At 43.9% G+C, this 22,137-nt stretch overlaps 1 protein-coding gene across 1 annotated transcript in view; it reads left to right on the top strand.

Moving 5' to 3' along the window:
- The window catches only part of IGBP1 (immunoglobulin binding protein 1), a 24,480-nt gene extending 2,343 nt beyond the window's left edge, over positions 1–22,137 (top strand). The window contains exons 2-6 of the mRNA XM_044306384.1: positions 1,112–1,414; positions 10,054–10,246; positions 18,359–18,441; positions 18,534–18,646; positions 21,732–22,137. Coding sequence (XP_044162319.1) covers positions 1,112–1,414; positions 10,054–10,246; positions 18,359–18,441; positions 18,534–18,646; positions 21,732–21,868 — 829 coding nt within the window. The 3' untranslated portion in view covers positions 21,869–22,137. The remainder of the gene's footprint in view (positions 1–1,111; positions 1,415–10,053; positions 10,247–18,358; positions 18,442–18,533; positions 18,647–21,731) is intronic.

Here is a 22,137-nt window from a genome sequence, read left to right as displayed (position 1 = left end):
GAAGGCTTATCCTCATGATAAGGGCTCAGGCATGCGACCGGATGTATTTTGCTGAACGGAACAGCTGGCCCCTAATAGAACAGTACTATCCTCGTCCGTAATGCGGACAATACTAGGACATGTTCTATTTTTTTGCGGAATGGAAATACTGACATACGGAAACAGAATGCACACGGGGTAACTTCAGTTTTTTTTTTTTTTTTTTTTGCGGAAGTGGTCTGCAAAAGAAACGGACAGGGAAACAGTTTGTGTGCATGAGCCCTAACAGTAGGGGTAGAATCGGGATAACAATATGACAGCGCTATTGTTTTTTTGATAGGCCTCGGTAAAGATGATGGAAGGAGAATAGGTGGAGTACATCCGTAAAACCATTAAAAACCATAGAATAGTCACGTACACACGAATACGTGATCACTTTTATGGAAGTGTCCCTTTAGCAAGTTCTATTCCACACCTTCCTCTAATTGTCATGTGCGCCCTTTTGAGCCAAGGGATGCCTATTACATGCCCATTATGTGCCAGGCTCACCAGTATCGCTGCAGACTATCCAGATTGGAGTCTTAATACCTAAGAAATGTATCAGTCTGATACCATACAAATCTGTGATAGAAGACCACCATTCCTTTATTTAAAAAAAAAAAAAGAAAAAAAAGCTGAGCCATCTGTATGGTGTTAGGGTACTTTCACACCAGCGGCAGGGGACTCCGGCAGGCTGTTCCGGTGGGTGAACAGCCTGTCGGATCCGTAGTTCACGTGTGCCCCCGGACTGCCGCTCTGTCCCCATTGACTATAATGGAGGCGGGGGCGGAGCTCCGGCAGTAGCGCACGGCGAGAGGCAGCCAGACTAAAAGTACTGCATGTCTTGCGCTGCTTCTGCAGAACATTTGTTAAAGCAGAAGTGGCTCGTGCCATTCTCTGTGTAATGAAATGTGATGCCTACCCAAGGGTGTCTGTGCCAGGCATGGGCAGGAAGGAAGTAGGTAAGTAAGGCTCTGTTCACATCTGTGTGGTGGGCTGAGAGGTAGACGTCATCACTAGGTCTTGTACAGGCTCCTTATGTCGCTGTCCCATCTCCCATCTTGTAGCAATGACTTTGTATGTTTTCTCGTAGCTCTAATGAAGATCTGGATGAGATTTCCTCTACAGATATTCGGTATCTCCTGCTGCCAGCTCTGCTGGGCGCATTGACTCTGAAGCAGGTGGGCCTCAGTCATAGACTGCAGCACCTTGAAGCCGCCCGCTCCTATTTCCTAGACTTCCTGAAAAGGTGCCATGACTACAAAGTTTCCAGCTTCAACCTTCCTGGACAGGTAGAGGCAGTGCAAGGAGAGCAAGTACCAGTACGCAGTGCCCATGCTGGAGTGCCACCCAGTTTGACTGCCATGGCAATGCAGAGGCAAGCCAAGATTGAAAGGTAAGAAATCATTCCTTGTTGTAATGAGCACCATTATTATTATTTCAGCCTGTCAGAACGTGACTAATAAAGGGGTTGTCTGAGAATTAGCAATCTCCCTAGAATGGGTTAAAAAAAAACAGGCGCTCCTCCTGGACTGCAGCAGTAAATGCCTTGACACGCAGCAGACAATCGCTGTCCACGTTTTTCTCAGGGAGACCTTGTTCTGGTAGTTGGGACTCCTGGGCGCTCTAGTTGGCAGTATAAGTCCCTAGGCTGGAGTACCAGTATACTGTCTGGGGGATCTTCTCTGTTCTTCGGGCATATCAGGGCTTGGTCCCAGTTCTGCTGGAGTATTGTGGGCCACAGCTAGGCTGTGCCATGCAGTGCAGGGTATGGCTGAACCATTCGCGCATTCAAGTAAACGGGAAAACCAGTGGTTATCACACTGCACAGCGACTACTACGGCGTGCAGTTAAACTAAAGAGGACACAGCTCCCACATGAGCACCGTTCTGGTAAGTGGACCCTTGCTGAGGTTAGGTCATTTATATTAAACCATTGCACAATCCCTTTAAATATGAATACTCTATGATGAATAGGAGACCTCTTTAGGGTATAGGCCTTTCATAGATTTTGGCTTGTGTGTCACTATTAATGTGGCTTGTACTTCATTTTGTGGCGCCTTGTACTCTTTTTGCAAACGGTGTATTTTCAGGATCTGGCATAAATGTCCGGCTGATCTATCTCCAGGACGGGGGCCTCCAAGCCATATTCCGCCTGGTGAAGCAACCACCAAATCCAGGTGGAGAGATAAAGGGGTTTTCCAGGTTTTTAATATGGATGACCTGTCCTCAGGATAGGTCATCAATATCAGATCGGCGGGGGGTTCGAAGATCAGCTGTATGACGAGAAGGCATCTCTTCCTGCTTGCTGTAGACCTAGCAGCGGCGAGCAGGAAGAGAGACGGGAGACTGCATGTGAACACGGCGCGTGAGTTCTCTTCATACAGCTGATCGACAGGGGTGTCTGACCCCGCCGATCTGGTATTGATGACCTATCCTGAGGACAGGTCATCCATATTAAAAGCCTGGCAAACCTCTTTAACCCCTTAGGGACACAGCCTTATTTCACCTTAAAGGGAACCTGTCACCAGGATTTTGTGTATAGAGCTGAGGACATGGGCTGCTAGATGGCCGCTAGCACATCCGCAATACCCAGTCCTCATAGCTCTGTGTGCTTTTATTGTGTCAAAAAACCTATTTGATACATATGCAAATTAACCTGCGATGAGTCCTGTCCCTGAGATGAGTCGCATACAGGACTCATCTCAGGTTAATTTGCATATGTATCAAATTTGTTTTTTTACACAATAAAAGCACACAGAGCTATGGGGACTGGGTATTCCGGATGTGCTAGCGGCCATCTAGCGACCCATGTCCTCAGCTCTATACACAAAATACCGGTGACAGGTTCCCTTTAAGGACCACACAATTTTTTGCAAATCTGACCAGTGTCACTTTAAGTGCTGATAACTTTAAAACGCTTTGACTTATCCAGGCCATTCAGAGATTTTTTTCGTCACATATTCTACTTCATGACACTGGTAAAATGAAGTAAAAAAAAGTTATTTTTATTTACAGGTCCTTCTAAAAAAATTAGCATATTGTGATAAAGTTCATTATTTTCTGTAATGTACTGATAAACATTAGACTTTCATATATTTTAGATTCATTACACACCAACTGAAGTAGTTCAAGCCTTTTATTGTTTTAATATTGATGATTTTGGCATACAGCTCATGAAAACCCAAATTTCCTATCTCAAAAAATTAGCATATTTCATCCGACTAATAAAAGAAAAGTGTTTTTAATACAAAAAAAGTCAACCTTCAAATAATGATGTTCAGTTATGCCCTCAATACTTGGTCGGGAATCCTTTTGCAGAAATGACTGCTTCAATGCGGCGTGGCATGGAGGCAATCAGCCGGTGGCACTGCTGAGGTGTTATGGAGGCCCAGGATGCTTCGATAGCGGCCTTAAGCTCATCCAGAGTGTTGGGTCTTGCGTCTCTCAACTTTCTCTTCCCAATATCCCACAGATTCTCTATGGGGTTCAGGTCAGGAGAGTTGGCAGACAAATTGAGCCCAGTAATACCATGGTCAGTAAACCATTTACCAGTGGTTTTGGCACTGTGAGCAGGTGCCAGGTCGTGCTGAAAAATGAAATCTTCATCTCCATAAAGCTTTTCAGCAGATGGAAGCATGAAGTGCTCCAAAATCTCCTGATAGCTAGCTGCATTGACCCTGCCCTTGATAAAACACAGTGGACCAACACCAGCAGCTGACATGGCACCCCAGACCATCACTGACTGTGGGTACTTGACACTGGACTTCAGGCATTTTGGCATTTCCCTCTCCCCAGTCTTCCTCCAGACTCTGGCACCTTGATTTCCGAATGACATGCAACAGTCCAGTGCTGCTTCTCTGTAGCCCAGGTCAGGCGCTTCTGCCGCTGTTTCTGGTTCAAAAGTGGCTTGACCTGGGGAATGCGGCACCTGTAGCCCATTCCCTGCACACGCCTGTACACGGTGGCTCTGGATGTTTCTACTCCAGACTCAGTCCACTGCTTCCGCAGGTCCCCCAAGGTCTGGAATCGGTCCTTCTCCACAATCTTCCTCAGGGTCCGGTCACCTCTTCTCGTTGTGCAGCGTTTTCTGCCACACTTTTTCCTTCCCACAGACTTCCCACGGAGGTGCCTTGATACAGCACTCTGGGAACAGCCTATTCGTTCAGAAATTTCTTTCTGTGTGTTACCCTCTTGCTTGAGGGTGTCAATGATGGCCTTCTGGACAGCAGTCAGGTCGGCAGTCTTACCCATGATTGCGGTTTTGAGTCATGAACCAGGCTGGGAGTTTTTAAAAGCCTCAGGAATCTTTTGCAGGTGTTTAGAGTAAATTAGTTGATTCAGATGATTAGGTTAATAGCTCGTTTAGAGAACCTTTTCATGATATGCTAATTTTTTGAGATAGGAATTTTGGGTTTTCATGAGCTGTATGCCAAAATCATCAATATTAAAACAATAAAAGGCTTGAACTACTTCAGTTGGTGTGTAATGAATCTAAAATATATGAAAGTCTAATGTTTATCAGTACATTACAGAAAATAATGAACTTTATCACAATATGCTAATTTTTTTAGAAGGACCTGTATATAAAATACAAAATTTACAATTTTTTTTAAAAAAATGGAAAATTTCTACAAAAATAGTTATTACTTTATATTCCCCATATGTCTACTTCATGTTTGGATCAATTTAGGAATGATATTTTATTTTTGGGGGATGTTACAAGGCTTAGAAGTTTAGAAGCAAATCTTAAAATGTTTCCGAAATTTTCAAAAACCCACTTTTTAGGGACCAGTGCAGGTCTGAAGTCACTTTGTAAGGCTTACATAATAGAAACCACCCAAAAATGACCCTATTCTAGAAACTACACCCCTCAAGGTATTCAAAACTGATTTTACAAACGTTAACCCTTTAGGTGTTCCACAAGAGTTTATGGCAAATGGTGATAAAATTTCAGAATTTAGTTTTTTTTGGGCACATTTTTTCCAGTAACAAAGCAAGGGTTAACAGCCAAACAAAACTCTATTTATGGCTCTGATTCTGTAGTTTACAGAAACACCCCATATGTGGTTGTAAACCGCTGTACGGGCACACGACAGAGCGCAGAAGGAAAGGAATGCCATACGGTTTTGGAAGGCAGATTTTGCTGGACCGTTTTTTTTGACACCATATCCCATTTGAAGCCACCCTGATGCACCCCTAGAGTAGAAACTCCAAAAAAGTGACATTTTAGAAACTACGGGATAGGGTGGTAGTATCGTTGGTACTAGTTTAGGGTACATATGATTTTTGGTTGCTCTATATTACACTTTTTGTGAGGCAAGGTAACAAGAAATAGCTGTTTTGGCACCATTTTTATTTTTTGTTATTTTTAACATTCATCAGGTTAGATCATGTAATATTTTTATAGAGCAGGTTGTCACGGACGCGACGATACCTAATATGTATACTATATTTTTTTATTTATGTAAGTTTTACACAATGATTTCATTTTTGAAAAAAGAAAAATCATGTTTCAGTGTCTCCATAGTCTGAGAGCCATAGTTTTTTCAGTTTTTGGGCAAATATCTTGGGTAGGGTATGATTTTTGTGGGATGAGATGACTGTTTGGCTCTATTTTGACGTACATACGACTTTTTTGATCACTTTTTTTATTACCTTTTTGGGGAAGTAAGGTTGGTAAAATTTCAATTTCATCATAGTTTTTTATTTTTATGGCGTTAACCATTCAGGTAAGGTAACATGACCGTTTTATAGATCAGGTCGTTACGGACGCGGTGATATCAAACGTGTAGGGAATTTTCATCTTTTTTTTTTTTTTTTTTTTTTATTTTTTTTGACCCAGACCCACTTGGTTATTGAAGGTCCAGTGGGTCTGATGTCTGTATAATACAGTACAGTACACTATATAGGGTATTGTACTGTATTTTACTTACACTTTGTCTGAGCAGATCTATTCCTTCACCCCACTTTCCCTGACGAAGCCATGCAGGTGGCAAAACATGTCGGGAGGGGTGTATTAGTGTAGTGTGCTTTTTAGACAGGGCTAGTGAGTCATTAGGGAAACACTGCAAGCGGCATAGGCAGTCAAAGCAGAAAATGGAAGGTGAAAATGACCGTGTCACATGAGATAACATCAAGTATCATTGGGGTTTGATTTGTAGCTAGCAAGAGGAGTCTGCAGTAGACCTAGTGTGAGATACCGATCAGTGGGGCGTCCAATAGGAGCATGAGTAGACAGCTGGACTGTTACTATAAATGACATAGAAGTTGCTCATTTAGATCGCAATAACTGTAGCGTGTAGGCAATGTGCTACAGTTGTAACACACAAGGAAGGTGCTATAATGAATAGCAACCCCAAATGATTGATATAACAATCTAAGCAATACTCTATGACCTAAATATAAAGGTTGATTAGAATGATCGGCGTAAACTACCCCACAGATTTAACACACAAAATGGATCCAGTATGTATAGGATGTACTGCCATGCACTTTAAGCAGTGCTCCCAATAGGCACCAGTGGACAAACAGAGGGCTATAAGAGCAACCAGTGAAAATACGAATTGCCTACTAACACTCACTGTACCCTGATCATTTTAAACAGTTTTCTTTAGTGTTTATGTCCTTTTTATAGATTCAATAAAGATGAGATTTATGTTTACATTAGTTAGGGACCCCTAAAGGGATTATTGGTCCTATAGACCTTATTTTGAATTGTATTTAACATCCCGAGGGTCTCTAAAAGGGACTTTGAATAAATGATCTATGCCTTTAGCACAGATCTGTTCAGCACCATGGACAGCAGGATGCCTGAGAAGGTGTCCTGTTGCCATGGGAACCTTCCCCATCTGCCACAACTGAGTATTCTGGGAAGGGGAAGGAGGGGAGCTCCCTCCCTCTGTCACCCCATCCTGTCTGGGGGCTGCAAAGGCACAGCAGCCCCCCGATGGGAGAGGGAGGGAGCTCCCTGACTGTTTACCCTTTCCATACAGTACCGGTACGTCATGTGTCCTGAAGAGGTTAATGGCCTTTGGCTGTGCTTGTCCATGGCAGTCTACTTTCACAGATGATAGATGATTCACAGCACTAATGTCTGGTTTTCCCATTCAACTTTAAAAAAAATATTAAATGGGTGCAGTCCTTTCCTTTGGGTGCAGATTTAAGCTGTAATCCCACCCCGATTTTATTTAGCTGAAAATGGTAATTACTCATTGGTAATCCGCTCGTCTTGGTCATATGACAACACTGGTTTTAGCGTTGTTCACTTGCAGAAAAAAAATCTTTGGCTGTTTTTTAGGGTACGGCTACACAGCGTATGGGATCATCGCTACACCTCTATCCTGGCCGCGTCACATGTCTTGCGTACCAGTGTGGCAATACCCTTATTCAATTATTCTCTTTTATTCTGTTGGGATCTCAGTACTCCACAGGGGAGAGAGAAAAAGGAGCACATATACAAAGACTGTTTGAGGCACAGTCCGTGCGCCAGACCCACTTTTTTCTCGCCATTCTTGAAAAGTGGGAATAGAAATGAAAAGCTGCAAATTATGTGCCATGACTTTTTTTTTACACCACTATTGAGACGTAAACCTTTTTACCACTTGACAACATCCACCGTACATGTACGGTCGATGTCAGGTCATTAAAGATAGTGCCCGCTCTGGAGTGGATTGAGCGCCATAGCCACCAGGTGCCTGCTGTTTCCCGCAGGTAGTGCTGACCGCAGACATGTAACCCTTCAGATGCCATGGTCAGATGGGGCTAAAACCTGGAAGTGCACGCTTCTGAGTAAGTAAAGCCCCTGGGTGGAGATCTGGGAAGATGTTCCTTTACATTGATGAGCCTGAGCTTATATTAGGCTTCAAGGCTTTTACATTACAGTTCAGGCCAGGAGGTAGCAGCACTGAACTGTAATATAGTGATTTATGTAAAGAATAATGGACCAACTTCCAATTTTCTATATAAATTGCAATCTCATTTTTGTAATTTGAAGTCCAATTGGGGACCTAACAAAAAGTAAAAAATAAATAAAAAATAAAAATATCTAAAAAAAAAAAAAAAAAATTCCAGCTTCCTCTACATTGTATGCCATATTAAATGGTGGCATTAGAAAGTACAACTTGTCCCACAAAAAACAAGCCCTCATACAGCTATGTGATCGGAAAAATAAAAAAGTAATGGACCCAGGAAGGCAGAGTGTGAAAAGGGAAAACACAAAAACTGAAAATTGCTTAGTCAGGAAGAGGTTAATAAATGCACCTCAAAGTGCTTCTATTTAGATCCAGGTTTCCCGCCCTCGTCTCACGATGCTGTTGTGCGATATAGAAACTCCATCGTCGTGAGGAATTATCATTTCTATGTGCAGCCATATTAATTACTACTTTTGAATCCTCTTCTCAGTAACCGATGACCGCTTGTCATGTTCATGTTACAGCAATATCAAAGGTCTAATTTACCAAGAAGCTAATACAAAGGTGTCAACAATATTCCTGTATTTCCTGTAGAAACTTTTACTAAAATGGACAACCAAACGTAAAAATCCAGTGAACTCTGTAAGGGCTAGTTCGCACTGCAGATTTTTACCTGTGGCAGAAACCCCTCCGGTTTTGACTACAGTCTTTCAGTTTGAGTGCCCCTGGGACCCATTGAATGGAGCTATACCTCAAGTAGACACCCTGTGTGGTCTCCTGTGACATTCATGTGGATGCCACAACAGGAAAGGATGTGTCATGGAAGATAAACCGCAAAGCGTCCTCTTATTGAAAACAATAGGCAGCAGTTGCCCTGCAGGCAGCCCACAGTTTTAGTGTGGAGTTTGCTAAATTCTGTTGGAAAAAACTGATACTGATTCATGGGCATTTTTTGTGTGTGTTTAAAACATTTACTAAAGGATTTGTCCGGGATTTACCATATTTTTTGCTTTATAAGACGCACCTAGGTTTTTCAGGAGGAAAATAAGCAACAGACCCCCTATCTTCATCACACCTTCAGAACAGACCCCCAATCTTCATCAGACCCCCAAACTAGACCCTCAATCTTCATCAGACTTCAAATCAGACCCCCATATCAAAACTCAGATCAGACCTCCATGTCAGACCTCAGATCAGGCCCCCATATTAGATCTGTTGCACATCAGAAATAAAATATATAAATTCACTTACCTCTCTAGCTCTGCTGCTGCTCTTCAGGTCCGGCGGTCTATATGCTGGAGTCACGCTCCCTGTTCTTCTTTGGGCCTGCGCTGCAACGTGGCCTGACTGCGTGCATGCACTATATCTTGCCGCTGTACACAGGATAGTGCGTCGCAGTGACCGGAGAAGATCAGGGAGAGATGAGCACAGCAATGCTTCACCTCCCGCTTCTTCCATAATGGAAGCACTCAGTAGTATTTGCTTTATAAGACGCCATTTCCCTCAGGGGGAAAAGTGCATCTTATACAGTGGAACATACAGTAATTATTGGTTACCTCTCCTAAGGATAAGCCATCAGTATTAAAGTCCGGGACAAATCCTTTAAAGGGGTTGTTTCACTTCAGCAAACAGCATTCATCATGTAAAGACAGTTAATACAAGGCACTTACTACAATGTATTGTGATTGTGTATATTGCTTCTTTTGCTGGATAGACTCATTTTTCCATCACATTATACATGTCTTTCTCATCCAAGGTTATGACCACCCTTCAATCCAGGATTGGTGGCCTTCACACTATAGGAAAAAGCACTAGCCTGTGTGTGTTGCTATGGTCCCGGCCACCAGAGAGGCCAGTGTTTTTTTTTCTTTACTGTGCAAGCACGGCCATCGATGATGGATTGCAGGGTGGTCATAACCATGGAAACGAGCAGTGTATAATGTGATGGAAAAATGAGTCTAGCTATGAAAGGAAGCAATATGGGTCATAACAATACATCAGTAGGTGCTTTGTATTAACTTTCTCTACATGTTAAATGACACTTGCTGAAGTGTGACATCTCCTGTAAGAATTCCCTTGCCGCATCACTTCATTTAATGACATTTTTATCAAATGGATTATAGGTATAAGCAGAAGAAAGAGCTTGAGAACAGACTGTCCAGCTTGAAAGCATCAGTGAAAAGTGGCACTGCGGAAGAAGAGCAAGTGAGGGAATATTATCTACTGCATCTACAGCACTGGGTGTGCATTGCCCTCGAGGAGGTGGAGAGCATTGACCAAGAGCTGCCGATGGTAAAGGCAAGGGAAATGATGAAGGTGAGTGGGGTGCTAGACATGCCTATAAAGCAGTCAGCCTGGCTTCTTATGCAGGAGAAGATCTGCACCCACTAGTGCTCTGGCAAGTACTTTTGATTGCCAAGTCCAGTCTGTGATGGTCATTGAAAACAAAAAGAAAAATGAAAAAGTTTTGATCAGAGCAGTTAAAGGGGTTGTCTGGTTTCAGAGCTGAACCCGGACATATCCTTATTTTAACCCAGGCAGCCCCCCTGATGTTAGCATCAGAGCATCTCATGCTCCGATGTGCTGCTCCCTTGCCCTGTGCTAAATCGCACAGGGCATGGGCTCTTTTGTTTATCATAACACACTGCCGGGCAGAAGCTTCCGCCCGGCAGTGTGTTCGGTGACGTCACTGGCTCAGATGGGAGTGCTTTAGCCGTTTTACTAGCTAGGGCAGCACTAAATCCCGCCCATCAGTGCCGGTGACATCACCGGGCTTCCTGGTAGCCCCATGGAGAGCCCGGTTTGTCACCGGAACTCCTGAAAATGCCTTTGCCCTGCTCGATTTAGCGCAGGGCAAAGGAGAGCATCGGAGCATGAACTGCTCCGATGCTCAAGTCAGGTGGGCTACCTGGGTGAAAATGGAGGATTGTCCGGGTTCAACCCCTTTAAAGGGACAATAAACCCAGAAAAACAAGAAAAATGAAGCATAACCTGCTCAGGAAGGTTTCTATTCCTTTCTTCATGGACATCTCCAAGCTGCTGCAGAAAGCAGTTAAATAGATGTCAGTCAGTGAAGCGTCTCTCTTCTCCCTGCTTCTCCATCTATAGCCAGAGATCGGCTCTGTGCAGTAGCCTGAGCTCACAGGAAGGGGCAGGCCTTAAAGGGAACCTGTCACCATCAAAACGCTAATACAACTGCAAGCAGCATTTTGCAGAGCAGGAGGAGCTGAGCAGATATATAGATTTATGGGAAAAGATTCAGTGAAACAGGCGTAGAACATGGTACATGAGATGGCCTTGCCCGCCTGTCCCCTTCCTCGCCACGCCAACTTTTTAGACCTGGAGTGAGCGGGAAGAAGTTGCAGATTGCAGCACAACTAGCTGTTACGCCAGAATCTGTACCTGAAATATACCTAATATTGGTGTATTTCAGCTTAATAAATGACCCCCTTAAATTCCTGCTCATTTTGGATTTTCGCATCACGGAGGCGGTCCTATCAGTGATTGGTAGCTATACACAGCCATAGAGGGAAGGCTGTCATTTACAGATGGGGCCATCTCCTTGACTTCACAGCCCAGAATGAGCAGGGATAAAAATAAATAAATTATAATTTTTACTGAATCTTTTCCCCTTAAACTATATATCAATCTTTTTGGCTCCTTCTGCTCTATAACATGGTGCCTGCAGCTCCGGTTCAGTGTGACATGTTCCCCTTCACACTGCAAGTCAGACAGGACATTAATATTCGTGGTTTTGGTGGCCAGGATTCCCAGGATAAAATTAGCCTCTATGCTGAGGACGTTCTTATATATTTAAGGGATGGATATTTAGCCCTGCTCCATGTTATGAAGATAATAAATGAATTTTGGTTTCTTCTCTGGGTATGAAGTGAACTGGCAGAAATCTGCTCTATTACCGCTAAATAGTGCCCCCCCCCCTCCAGTTGAAGTGGCTGTTGTCAGATGTCTAATGTTAACTGACTCACTGGAATATCTGGGGGTTCGGATTGGTCCCTTGGTGAGAGATTATACTAAATTGAATATTATCCCACTGATAGATAAAATTAAAAATAAAGTACGGGTATGGCAAAAGTTGACGATGGGTCAGGCAGATAGGATTGCCTTAATTAAAATGGTGCTCCTCCCACAGATGCTATATCAACTGGCTCCTTGCCCGGTGTGGATTGAAGATGCGCATTTTAAAGTCCTGGAGAGATTGCTTAACAAACTAATTTGGGGCAGAAAAAGAGCACGTATTAAGCAGAACTATCTATGGCTAGCAGAGGAGAATGGGGGTTTATCTTTTCTGTATTTGCGGGGTTATTACTTGGCCTCTCAAATACAATGGTACCTTTCTGCTCCCCTTAATATATACCCCCAACTTATCAAAGATTACAAAGGAGTTCAGCGGGATATATTTAGTATTCTAGAAACTGGATATATAGGAAAAAGGGGGAAAAGTGTATTATATCACACTCTATGCAACTTGTCTGGAACTCGCTTAAAGTAATTTTGGGAATCGCTCATACACTTTATTTTACCCCTCTATGGTATAATGTGAATTTTAGTGAAGTTAATAAGATTGATATAAAATTCTGGGAAAGGAAGGGAATAATTAGGGTTGAGTAAATGATACACAATGGTGACATTAGGACTTTAGTGGATATACTTGGTCACAATGTTAATATATTAGATAAGTATAAATATTTTCAGGTTAAACATGCTTTTATGTGCACTAAAGATAAAGAGTTTTTACGACCAAATCACATGATTTTATGGCTTGGTGCTTTAATTCATATCAGAATAGTATGTCTATTTCACTAATATATAGTAAATTGAGCGTGGAAATGGGTAAAATGAATAAGTTCAGAAGTGAAATGGGGACAAGATATAGGGAATAATAAAATATTAAATTGAGATTGCAATATACAGAAATATAAAAAAAAATTCTATATCAGGGAATCGCAGGTTAATTCAGTTTAGAATTCGACACAGTCTATATTATACGCCCTCTTCTCTTTCCCGGTTCTATAATAATGTCTCAGATAGATGTCGTAGATGCCTGGCCCAACGAGCACATTTTTTTACACCTTGTCTGGTTATGTCTGGTGATTCAGGGTTTCTGGACCAATGTTTTTTCTGAGCTCCGTAGATGCTTTTTATTTAATTATGACCCAGACATAACCACTGCTGTTTTAGGTGTTTTGATGGGCAGGGCCGAGAAAATATGCTTTGGATGAATTCGCTGATGTTGGCCAGGGTTGTATTTGCCAGGAATTGGGGCTCAAATAACCATTTGACTGTATCGGTATGGCAACAACTTGTTGATAAAGTGAAGTGTAGTGGAGCCGCAATATTAAATCCCAATAGCTCCGCTGATACAGCGCTGAAAATAGGCAATATTCCCAAATCTCTCCCCCCCCCCCCCCCCCTCCCGCCAGTAACTGGACGAAACACAGTTCTGGGAATCAACTACTTTATTTTGGCATAGCACACCTACTTTAAACCCCCCAACAGCCTCATTTACATACAGTAGTGCACAGGGATTACTATGGTATAAGGAAGGGTGGGACCAGACAATAACAAGGGCTTATGGGAGATTGAGGAGGGACGGAGCAGCTAGTGTAAACTGGTCTCCCAGTGTCCTGGAGACAACACCCTGCTGGAGAAACAATGGGACAGGAAAGGGGGGGGTGGAGGAGAGGCACAGAAAAGCCATACATTTAACCTAGTAAACATTACAGTAAAGGTAGATATATACAAAGACATAAGTGGCAATGTTTGCCACAATGCTCCCCAGAACCAAGCCGGCATACAGAGTCTGATCCCAACGGATCTGCTTGGGGATGTCCGGAGGAGCGTTCACAGATCACTTTTCAAGTTCAGTTTGTCTGGATAACCCGTCAGCGTTACCATTTTGTTTCCCAGGGCGGTAGTGAATGGTAAAGTCAAACGGCTGCCGCGCCAAACTCCAGCGCAGCAGCCGGGCATTGTCTCCTGACACCCTGTTGAGCCATACCAATGGGTTGTGATCTGTGAATAATGAGAATGGTTGTCTGTACAAATTTAGGGCTGCAGCTTTTTGAGGGCCCACACCACGGCCAGGCATTCTTTCTCAATGGCGGCGTAGCTTACTTCCCTTGGTAATAACTTTCTGCTTAAGTAAGCTACAGGATGTTCTCAGCCATCGGTTCCAACTTGGCTCAGTACTGCACCCAATCCAAACATTGAAGCGTCTGTGTGGACAAGAAATCGTTTAGTTGGATCAGGCGCAGTCAGTACCGGTGCATTGGTTAAAGCAGTCTTGAGCTTTTGAAATGCCTGATCACACTCTGGGGCCCTGGTGACCTGATGAGGAAGGTTTTTACGGGTCAAGTCAGTGAGGGGTTTGACCAGCGCACTGTAGTTGGGCACGAATTTGCGGTAGTACCCGGTGGTACCTAGGAATGCCAACACTGGAGTCTTTGTCCGGGGGGTAGGCCACTTAGCTACAGCCTCTATTTTGGCTGGTTCCGGCTTCTGTTGCCCACTTCCTACCCGGTGACAAAGATACTGCACCTCTGCGACACTTGCTGGGCTTCAGCGTCAACCCTGCCTCTCCAATACGGTCAATAACAGCACTAATATGTCGCAAATGGTCTGACCACGTTTGGCTATATATGGCGATATAGTCCAAGTATGCGCAGGCATACTCCTGGAACCCATCCAGTAGCTGATCTACCATCCTTTGAAAGGTAGCCGGAGCGTTTTTTCATCCCTAATGGCATGACACGAAACAGGCCAAACGGGGTGACAAACGCCAACTTTGGGATGGCATACTTGGCTAGTAGAATCTGCTATCCCTTACACAATCAATAGTAGTGAAATACTGGGCCCTGGCCATCTTTTCTAGCAGCTCGTCTATCCGGGGCATCAGACACTGTTTTGTCATTTAGCCTCCGGTAGTCGACACAGAAGCGTGTCGTGCCATCCTTCTTGGGTACTAGCACTACCGGTGATGCCCAGGGGCCATCGGAATGCTCAATAACCCCTAGCTGCAACATCTCCTCAATCTCCTTCCTCATATGTTCCCTGACTGCTTCAGGGATACGATATGGAGTCTGCCTCAAAGGTAGCTGCCCTGGAGTCTCTACCCGGTGTGTAGCTAACAGAGTGTACCCTGGTAAATTGGAGAACATGGCCCCCTTAGCCGCAATCGACTCCTGTACCTGGGCCCGCTCCTGGGGACTTAACCGCTCCCCCAGCTGTACCCTTGTAGGATTCTCTGCCTGATCCTCCTTCTCTAATAAATCAGGCAGTGGAAGATTTTCATAATCTTCAGAGGCCGGGGCACAGATAGCTGCTACGTCCTCTATTCTCTCGTGGTAGGGTTTGAGCATATTCACATGAAGCAGGGGCCGATCACGTAAGTGGTGTCAAATCACTGTTCCACCACTTGGTATGGGCCCTGCCAGGTAGCCTGTAGCTTGTCAGTGTGGACAGGTTTTAAAATCAAAACTTTCTGTCCTACTTGAAAGCTACAGTCCCTGGCTCCCCTATCGTACCATCGGCGCTGGCACTGCTGGGCAGCCCGGAGGTTCACCCGTACGATCTGGGTTAATGCCTCCAAGTGGTCCCGGAACTCCAGTACATATGGCAGAATGGGGACTCCATCTGCACGGCTCTTCCCCTCCTAATGCTCTCTAATTAAATATAGGGGCCCCCTCACCCTTCTACCAAACAGTTCAAAGGGAGAAAACCCGGTAGACTCTTGGGGAACCTCTTGGTTCGCAAACAGCAAATGGGGTAAGAACCTTTCCCAGTCCTGATGGGACTCTCCAAATGTACGGAGCATCTGTTTCAACGTTCCATTAAATCTTTCACATAACCTATTGGACTGTGGGTGATAAGCGGAGTTTACAATCAGCTTAATGCCACATATTTTCCACAGCTGGTGGGTCACTTCGGCTGTAACCTGTGTCCCTCTATCAGAGATTATCTCTTGAGGGAACCCTCAAATACTTTCATCAGGGCCTTGGCCTTGGCCACAGTTTCAGCATGGATGTTAGTGAGGGCCACTGCCTCGGGGTACCTGGTGGCGTAATCTACAACGGTCAAAATGTATTTCTTGCTGGAGGGACTGGGTTTTGACAGAGGTCCTACTATATTTACCGTCACTCTGCTAAACGGTTCTTCAGTAATGGGAAGGGGGCATAGTTTGGCTTTGTGTTGGTCACCCCTCTTCCCTACCCTCTGACAGATGTCACAGGTCTGACAGTACTGCTGCACATCTTTAGAGATACCTGGCCAGAAGAATGCATGGGTTAATCGGTACCTAGTTAGAGTGATCCCTAGGTGGCCAGATAACGGAATATCGTGCGCAATTCTAAGGAGTTCCTGTCTGTATTTCTGGGGTACTACCAGCTGTCTAGTCGTGCAGAAAAGCCATACATTTAACCTAGTAAACATTACAGTGAAGGCAGATATATACAAAGACATTCTGTAAGTGGCGATGTTTGCCACATGAGTAAATATTTGAGAAACTCGCTATTCATAATAAGAGTCAGAAAACAAAATGGAATAGAACTTGGTCAACATGGCCATATAGCCCTGTTCGCCATGGATGCGCTCTGAAACATTGAGAGTGGGTGGTGGGGTGGGTGATTAGATACATAGGATTGTTTGTATACAAATTTTGTACTCATGATGGTTAAGTGGAGTAAATTTGTGGATATTTGTGTAAAATCATGTTATTTAAATTATGTCATGGATATAAAATATAATTTAATTTTTTTTTTTTTAATGCTCGGCCATTGGCTTCATGGGTTCCAATGCATTAACTTTGTCAGTGTAATATAAATATTTTTAGTAGAAATCCGCTCGCATCAGACTTTGTGTAAGGAAAGGTAAATCTCTTCAGGACTCAAAGGTGTTTTCATCATGAGTTCTGCTGTGCAATGCCTACCTTCATGTCCAGTCTGTTTCACCTTTTTATTTATTTGCCACAAAAAGAGTGTAACAATAGAAAGGGGCAGGCCCATCACCCGACCACTTCCTTCACGTAACATGGATACAGGAAGTGATGACATACAGGAAGTGATGATACAGGAAGATGAGAAACCACCATCATTTAAAATAACATAGCCAGCTAACAAACACATGTATACAATAATCTCCCATTACCACTGGAGCAAACTTTATCCAGCCTTGCTCAGTGATCAATGTCAGATAAAGTTACTACAGTCCTGATCAAAAGTTTAAGATCACTTGAAAAATGGCAAAAAATCATATTTTACATTGTTGGATCTTAACAAGGTTCCAAGTGGAGCTTCAACATGCAACAAGAAGAAATGAGAATGAGACGAAACATTTTTGAGCATTCAATTAATTGAAAATAAAGATTAAAATGAAACGGGCTGTTTTTCAGCTGATCCAAATTTTAGGACCACATGCCTTTTAAAAGGCCAAATCTGTGCAAAGATGTGGATTCATTGCCATTTTCTGTCAGGTAGTCACACGTTGTGATGGCAAAGGCAAACAAACTCTCCCTTTTTGAACGTGGTCGGGTTGTTGAACTGCATAAGCAGGGTCTCTCACAGCGCGCCTTAAATGATCCTGAGGGTTATGGAACAAAAAAGTCAAGTGGAAGACCCCAAAAAATTTCACCAGCACTGAGCCGGAGGATCCAATTAGCTGTCCGTCAACACAACGGGCGATCCTCGACCCAAATTAAGGCCCTTACTGGTGCTGACTGCAGCCCCATAACCATCAGACGGCATCTGAGACTGAAGGGCCTAAAAAACAAAAGCGTCAAACGGCCGCTGGCTATGTCCAGATGTTGCAGAGAGCATTCCTCATGACTGAGGGCCATCGTCTGTGTGGTTACGACTGGGTTTTTCAATAGGACAATGCTACAGTACACTATGCTCGCAGGACAAGGGACTTCTTCCAGGAGAATAACATCACTCTTTTGGCCCATAACTTAGTGGCCAGAGATACCGGAAGGCATAGCGGGAGAACGGAGGAGCGCCCAGGGATAATAGTAAGTGCAGTGAGATCCCCGGCCGCCGCTCTACATGTCTGTATACTTAGTTCACAGTGTCATAATCGGTCAAAGGTCCTCTTTAAGATCCAGCCATGCTAAATATGATTTTTGAAAAAACTGAAGACTATAAATCTAAATCTCCTAGCAACCATCAGTGAAAAAACGCTTTACATCCGGATGCAATGCGTTTTTCACGGAAGTCTCCTTCACGTCTATGGGACCAGAATATAGAACATGCTGCAATTTTCACATAACGCAGAGATGATGCATGAAAAACAATGCTCATGTACACAGGCCCATAGAAAAAAATTACAACATGGCCCATCCACTTCCTTTTTTGTATTCTTTGTTATGCCTGAAGAACTGTACTGTTGGTTATTACCACTTTTGATTTGTTCCTGTAGGGAGCAGAGGTCACTCGGCCTCCACGCCCAGCAAGACCACCAATGAAACCATTTATCCTAACTCGAGATGCCCTCCAGGCCAAGTATGTGATAGTTGATGTTCATTTTGAGTTTTCTCTGCATTCTTTATTTTTTTATCGTTTTATACATTTTTATTAAATGATTCAATCTGCAGGGTCTTTGGAGCAGGATATCCTAGTCTTGCTACCATGACTGTTGATGACTGGTACGAGCAACATCGCAGTAAAGGAGTCCTCCCCGACCAGGGGGTGTCAAGTAAACCAAGAGGTGTGTAACGTTTACATTACTTCTTGCTTTAATCTGAGTGATTGTAAGACTACTTACTTGGTGTATAAATCTGTTCATTTTCCACATCGTGCACACAAACTGCAGCAATTAATAAATGCAAGTCACAGGAGAAGAAGCTGAAAGCGGTCCCGTTCACGTCTATGCATCTCTGGGCATGTCGGGTTATGTTGATGCTGCAGAAGAAAAAAGTCCTGCTTTTTCCAACAAGATAAGACAACATGCCGCACATCACAGAACTCACTGGCCCGGGTTCATGAACTGTTTACCGAGGAGCAAACTGTGAGCAAGGGGTTATGGCCGCCACGTTCCCCAGACTTGTCCACATTTGATATATATATATATATTTTTTTTTTTTATCTGCTGGGAAATTTAAACCAGAAAGTGTATGCTAACAATCTACATCCCGGAATGAACTCAAGGAAAACATCACAAACACTTGGGGTCATTTATCAAACTGGTGTACAGTAGAACTGGCCTAGGCTACTTTCACACCTGCGCTAGGTGCGGATCTGTCTGGTATCTGCACAGACGGATGCGCACCTATAAATGCAAATGCTTGTATCCGTTCAGTATGGATCCGTCTGCATTATTGTGTCCCCAAAAAAAAATCTAAGTCTAAGTAAGTCAAACGGATCCGTCCTGACTTACATTCAAAGTCACTGGGGGACAGATCCGTTTACAATTGCACCATATTGTGTCAATGTAAATGGATCCGTCCCCATTGAATTACATTGTAAGTCAGGACGGATCCGTTTAGCTCTGCATTGCTGCAAGCAGCGTTTTGGTGTCCGCCTCAAGAGCGGAATGGAGGCGGAACGGAGCCAAACTGATGCTTTCTGAACGGATCCTTAGCCATTCAGAATGCATTGGGGCTAAACTGATCAGTTTGGGGCCGCTTGTGAGAGCCTTGAAATGGATCTCACAGGCGGACCCAGAAACGACAGTGTAAAAGTAGCCTTAGTTGCCCATAGCAACAAATCGGATTCCAGCTTTTATTTTCCAAAGGAGCTGTCAAAAATGAAAGCTGGAATCTTATTGGTTGCTATGGGCATCTAAGCCAGTTCTACTTTACACCAGTTTGATAAATGACCCCAGCTATCCCCAGCATGACTGCTGAAGAGCTGCGAGCAGTATCGTCCAACGTTTACTTTTTTTGTGGGCCACTCTGTACAATAGTCATAACTAATTATAACTGCAAAACCATATTGCACAGGAGAAATATTGCACTTTTTTAAATGGCGTGCCATCTTTAAACTCTGCACACACTGCAGAGGAAATGTTATGGATTGACTTGCCTTTCTTACAGCTTCTGGCTCATGGATGGACAACCCCCTGTATGATGGCTGTATTCCTTAGTAGGGCATATTGACATAAAACAACCCCTATAAGAGCTCCTACGTTGTTCCTTACATATGTTTGTGCTTTATGCCAATCATAAAGTTCTGTAAAGGAAGCCCCAGCGCAGGATTTGTCTTATAAGTAATAAAGAGCCTCCCACTGTATTTCCCTTTGCACACATTAGCATCTTTGCAGATAGAAACCTTGGAAAGCTAGGCAACAAACACTTAAAGGGGTTATCCAACTCCTGAAATGCTGCAACATACGCCCCTCACACACAATATACTTACTTTGCTCCCTGGCACTCACGTCGCTCCTGGTCCCCGCATTGGCGCTGTTTCGCCCGTGCGCGAATAAAAACATCAGGTGTCCGCATGGCCTTCCCGACTGCTATTGGCTGCCTCCCCCCAACGTATGTTTTCATCCGCGCACAGGGAAAAGCAGTGGCGGCGGCTGTGCAGGGACCAGAAGCGATGCGGGTGGCAGGGAGCAAGGTAAGTATATTTGTGAGGGGCCCAGGCTTATGGTGCAGCATTTCAGGGGTTGGATAACCCCTTTAAAGGGGCTCTCTGGCATTTTTGTATTGATGACCTATCCTTGGGATAGGTCCTCAATATGAGGTTGGCAGGGGTGCCACTTCCGATCGCCTGTTTGAGGAAGCTGCGGCCTCCTCGCAGGTTACCAAGCACAGTGCCGTCCATTGGATAGCAGCTATGCTTGGTATCGCTTCGCATGAACATGACTTCAGATTGCCTGGAAAGAGGCCTCAGTGCTCACAGAGGTCCACTGCCTCTTCATACAGCTGAGATCGGCCATGGTGCTGGAAATCCGACCCCCACTGATCTGATATTGATGACCTATCCTGAGAGAAAAGGGTTGTCCAGTTATCAAAAAATATATAGCACTGTAAATCTGATGGGCAGCAATATATAACTGAGCTAAGCAAGTTTTAGGCAAAAAAATTATTTTTCCTAATTTCCCTGGTTCTTTTCTGGCCTTTTGTTTACTTGCAATAACAATCTCTGCCTCTCCCCCTGCTCTGTAAAGGGAGTGAATAAGTCTGCCCTGAGTGACATGTCTGCCTGCAGCATGTTGTATGTGTAGGACTACAGGTCCCAGGTGTACAATGACACTGCTGATACACATAGGATCTTCCCCCTACCTGTTGTGCAATGCTCTGCAGAACTCCTCTAGTCTGTGAGCTCCTGTGCCCAGCATTTGTCTCCACCCTGCCTGCAGCTACTCAGTAAAGACTTCATTCCTGAGTCTGTGCTGCTGAATGGGTTAAGAATCCAGGGAGAGAGCAATAAGCAGCATCCGGCAGTGAAGGGGGGCGTGGCCAGCACAGTGAAGTCTCGTGTACAGACACAGATCTACGCTCTCAGGCTTGTGCACGAATCATTATCAGAGCAAGGAGAGAAGCTGACATCACAGGTCATGTGACCCTCAGTGAAATCTGAGTAAGGAACAACTACAGATGCAGTAAGTGCATGGTAAAGCTGTTACATTTGATTAGTTAGAACATAAAACATATAAAGAACAAAATAAATAACTCTGACAACTCCTTTGAGTACAGTAAGCGCCTTTTACAAAGAGGGCTTTACCTGTAGCCAAATGTATGAATCTTTATTATTCCAGTTTATAATGCCGTATTGCAAATTGAGTAAATTCCTGTGATGATGTTCCTATATAGCAGTAATTGAAATTGTTTTATGATTTTCGCTAGATGAGGAGCAGGAGGCAGCTGAACGGGAGCGAAAGGAAGAACAGGATGATTCAGATGCATTGCAGAAGGCTCGCAACTGGGATGACTGGAAAGATACCCATCCTCGGGGATATGGAAATCGCAAGCACATGGGCTAGGATTGTTGCCAGTCTTGTTTTTAAGTGACTTCCTTTGAGAGATTCTGCATAACTTACTGGTCAAGTAAGACCGGCGTGTGCTAGGGATAGTCATCTGTGGAGTGACATTAGCCACCTACTGACAGTATGGTGTGTGCCTTTGCTCTCAAAGTGGCTGATCCTGTGACGCAGCACTTATGTATGTCTGTATTTACTTCTGATCTGTTTTTTTTATTTTTAATAAATGTTTTGTTGGTAGTATCTATCATGATGCTGCCGACGTGCTTGTA

Source organism: Bufo gargarizans, chromosome 9 (genome assembly GCF_014858855.1).
Source record: "Bufo gargarizans isolate SCDJY-AF-19 chromosome 9, ASM1485885v1, whole genome shotgun sequence".
NCBI classification, from domain to species: Eukaryota; Metazoa; Chordata; class Amphibia; order Anura; family Bufonidae; genus Bufo; species Bufo gargarizans.
This window is presented reverse-complemented; position numbering and strand designations above follow the sequence as displayed.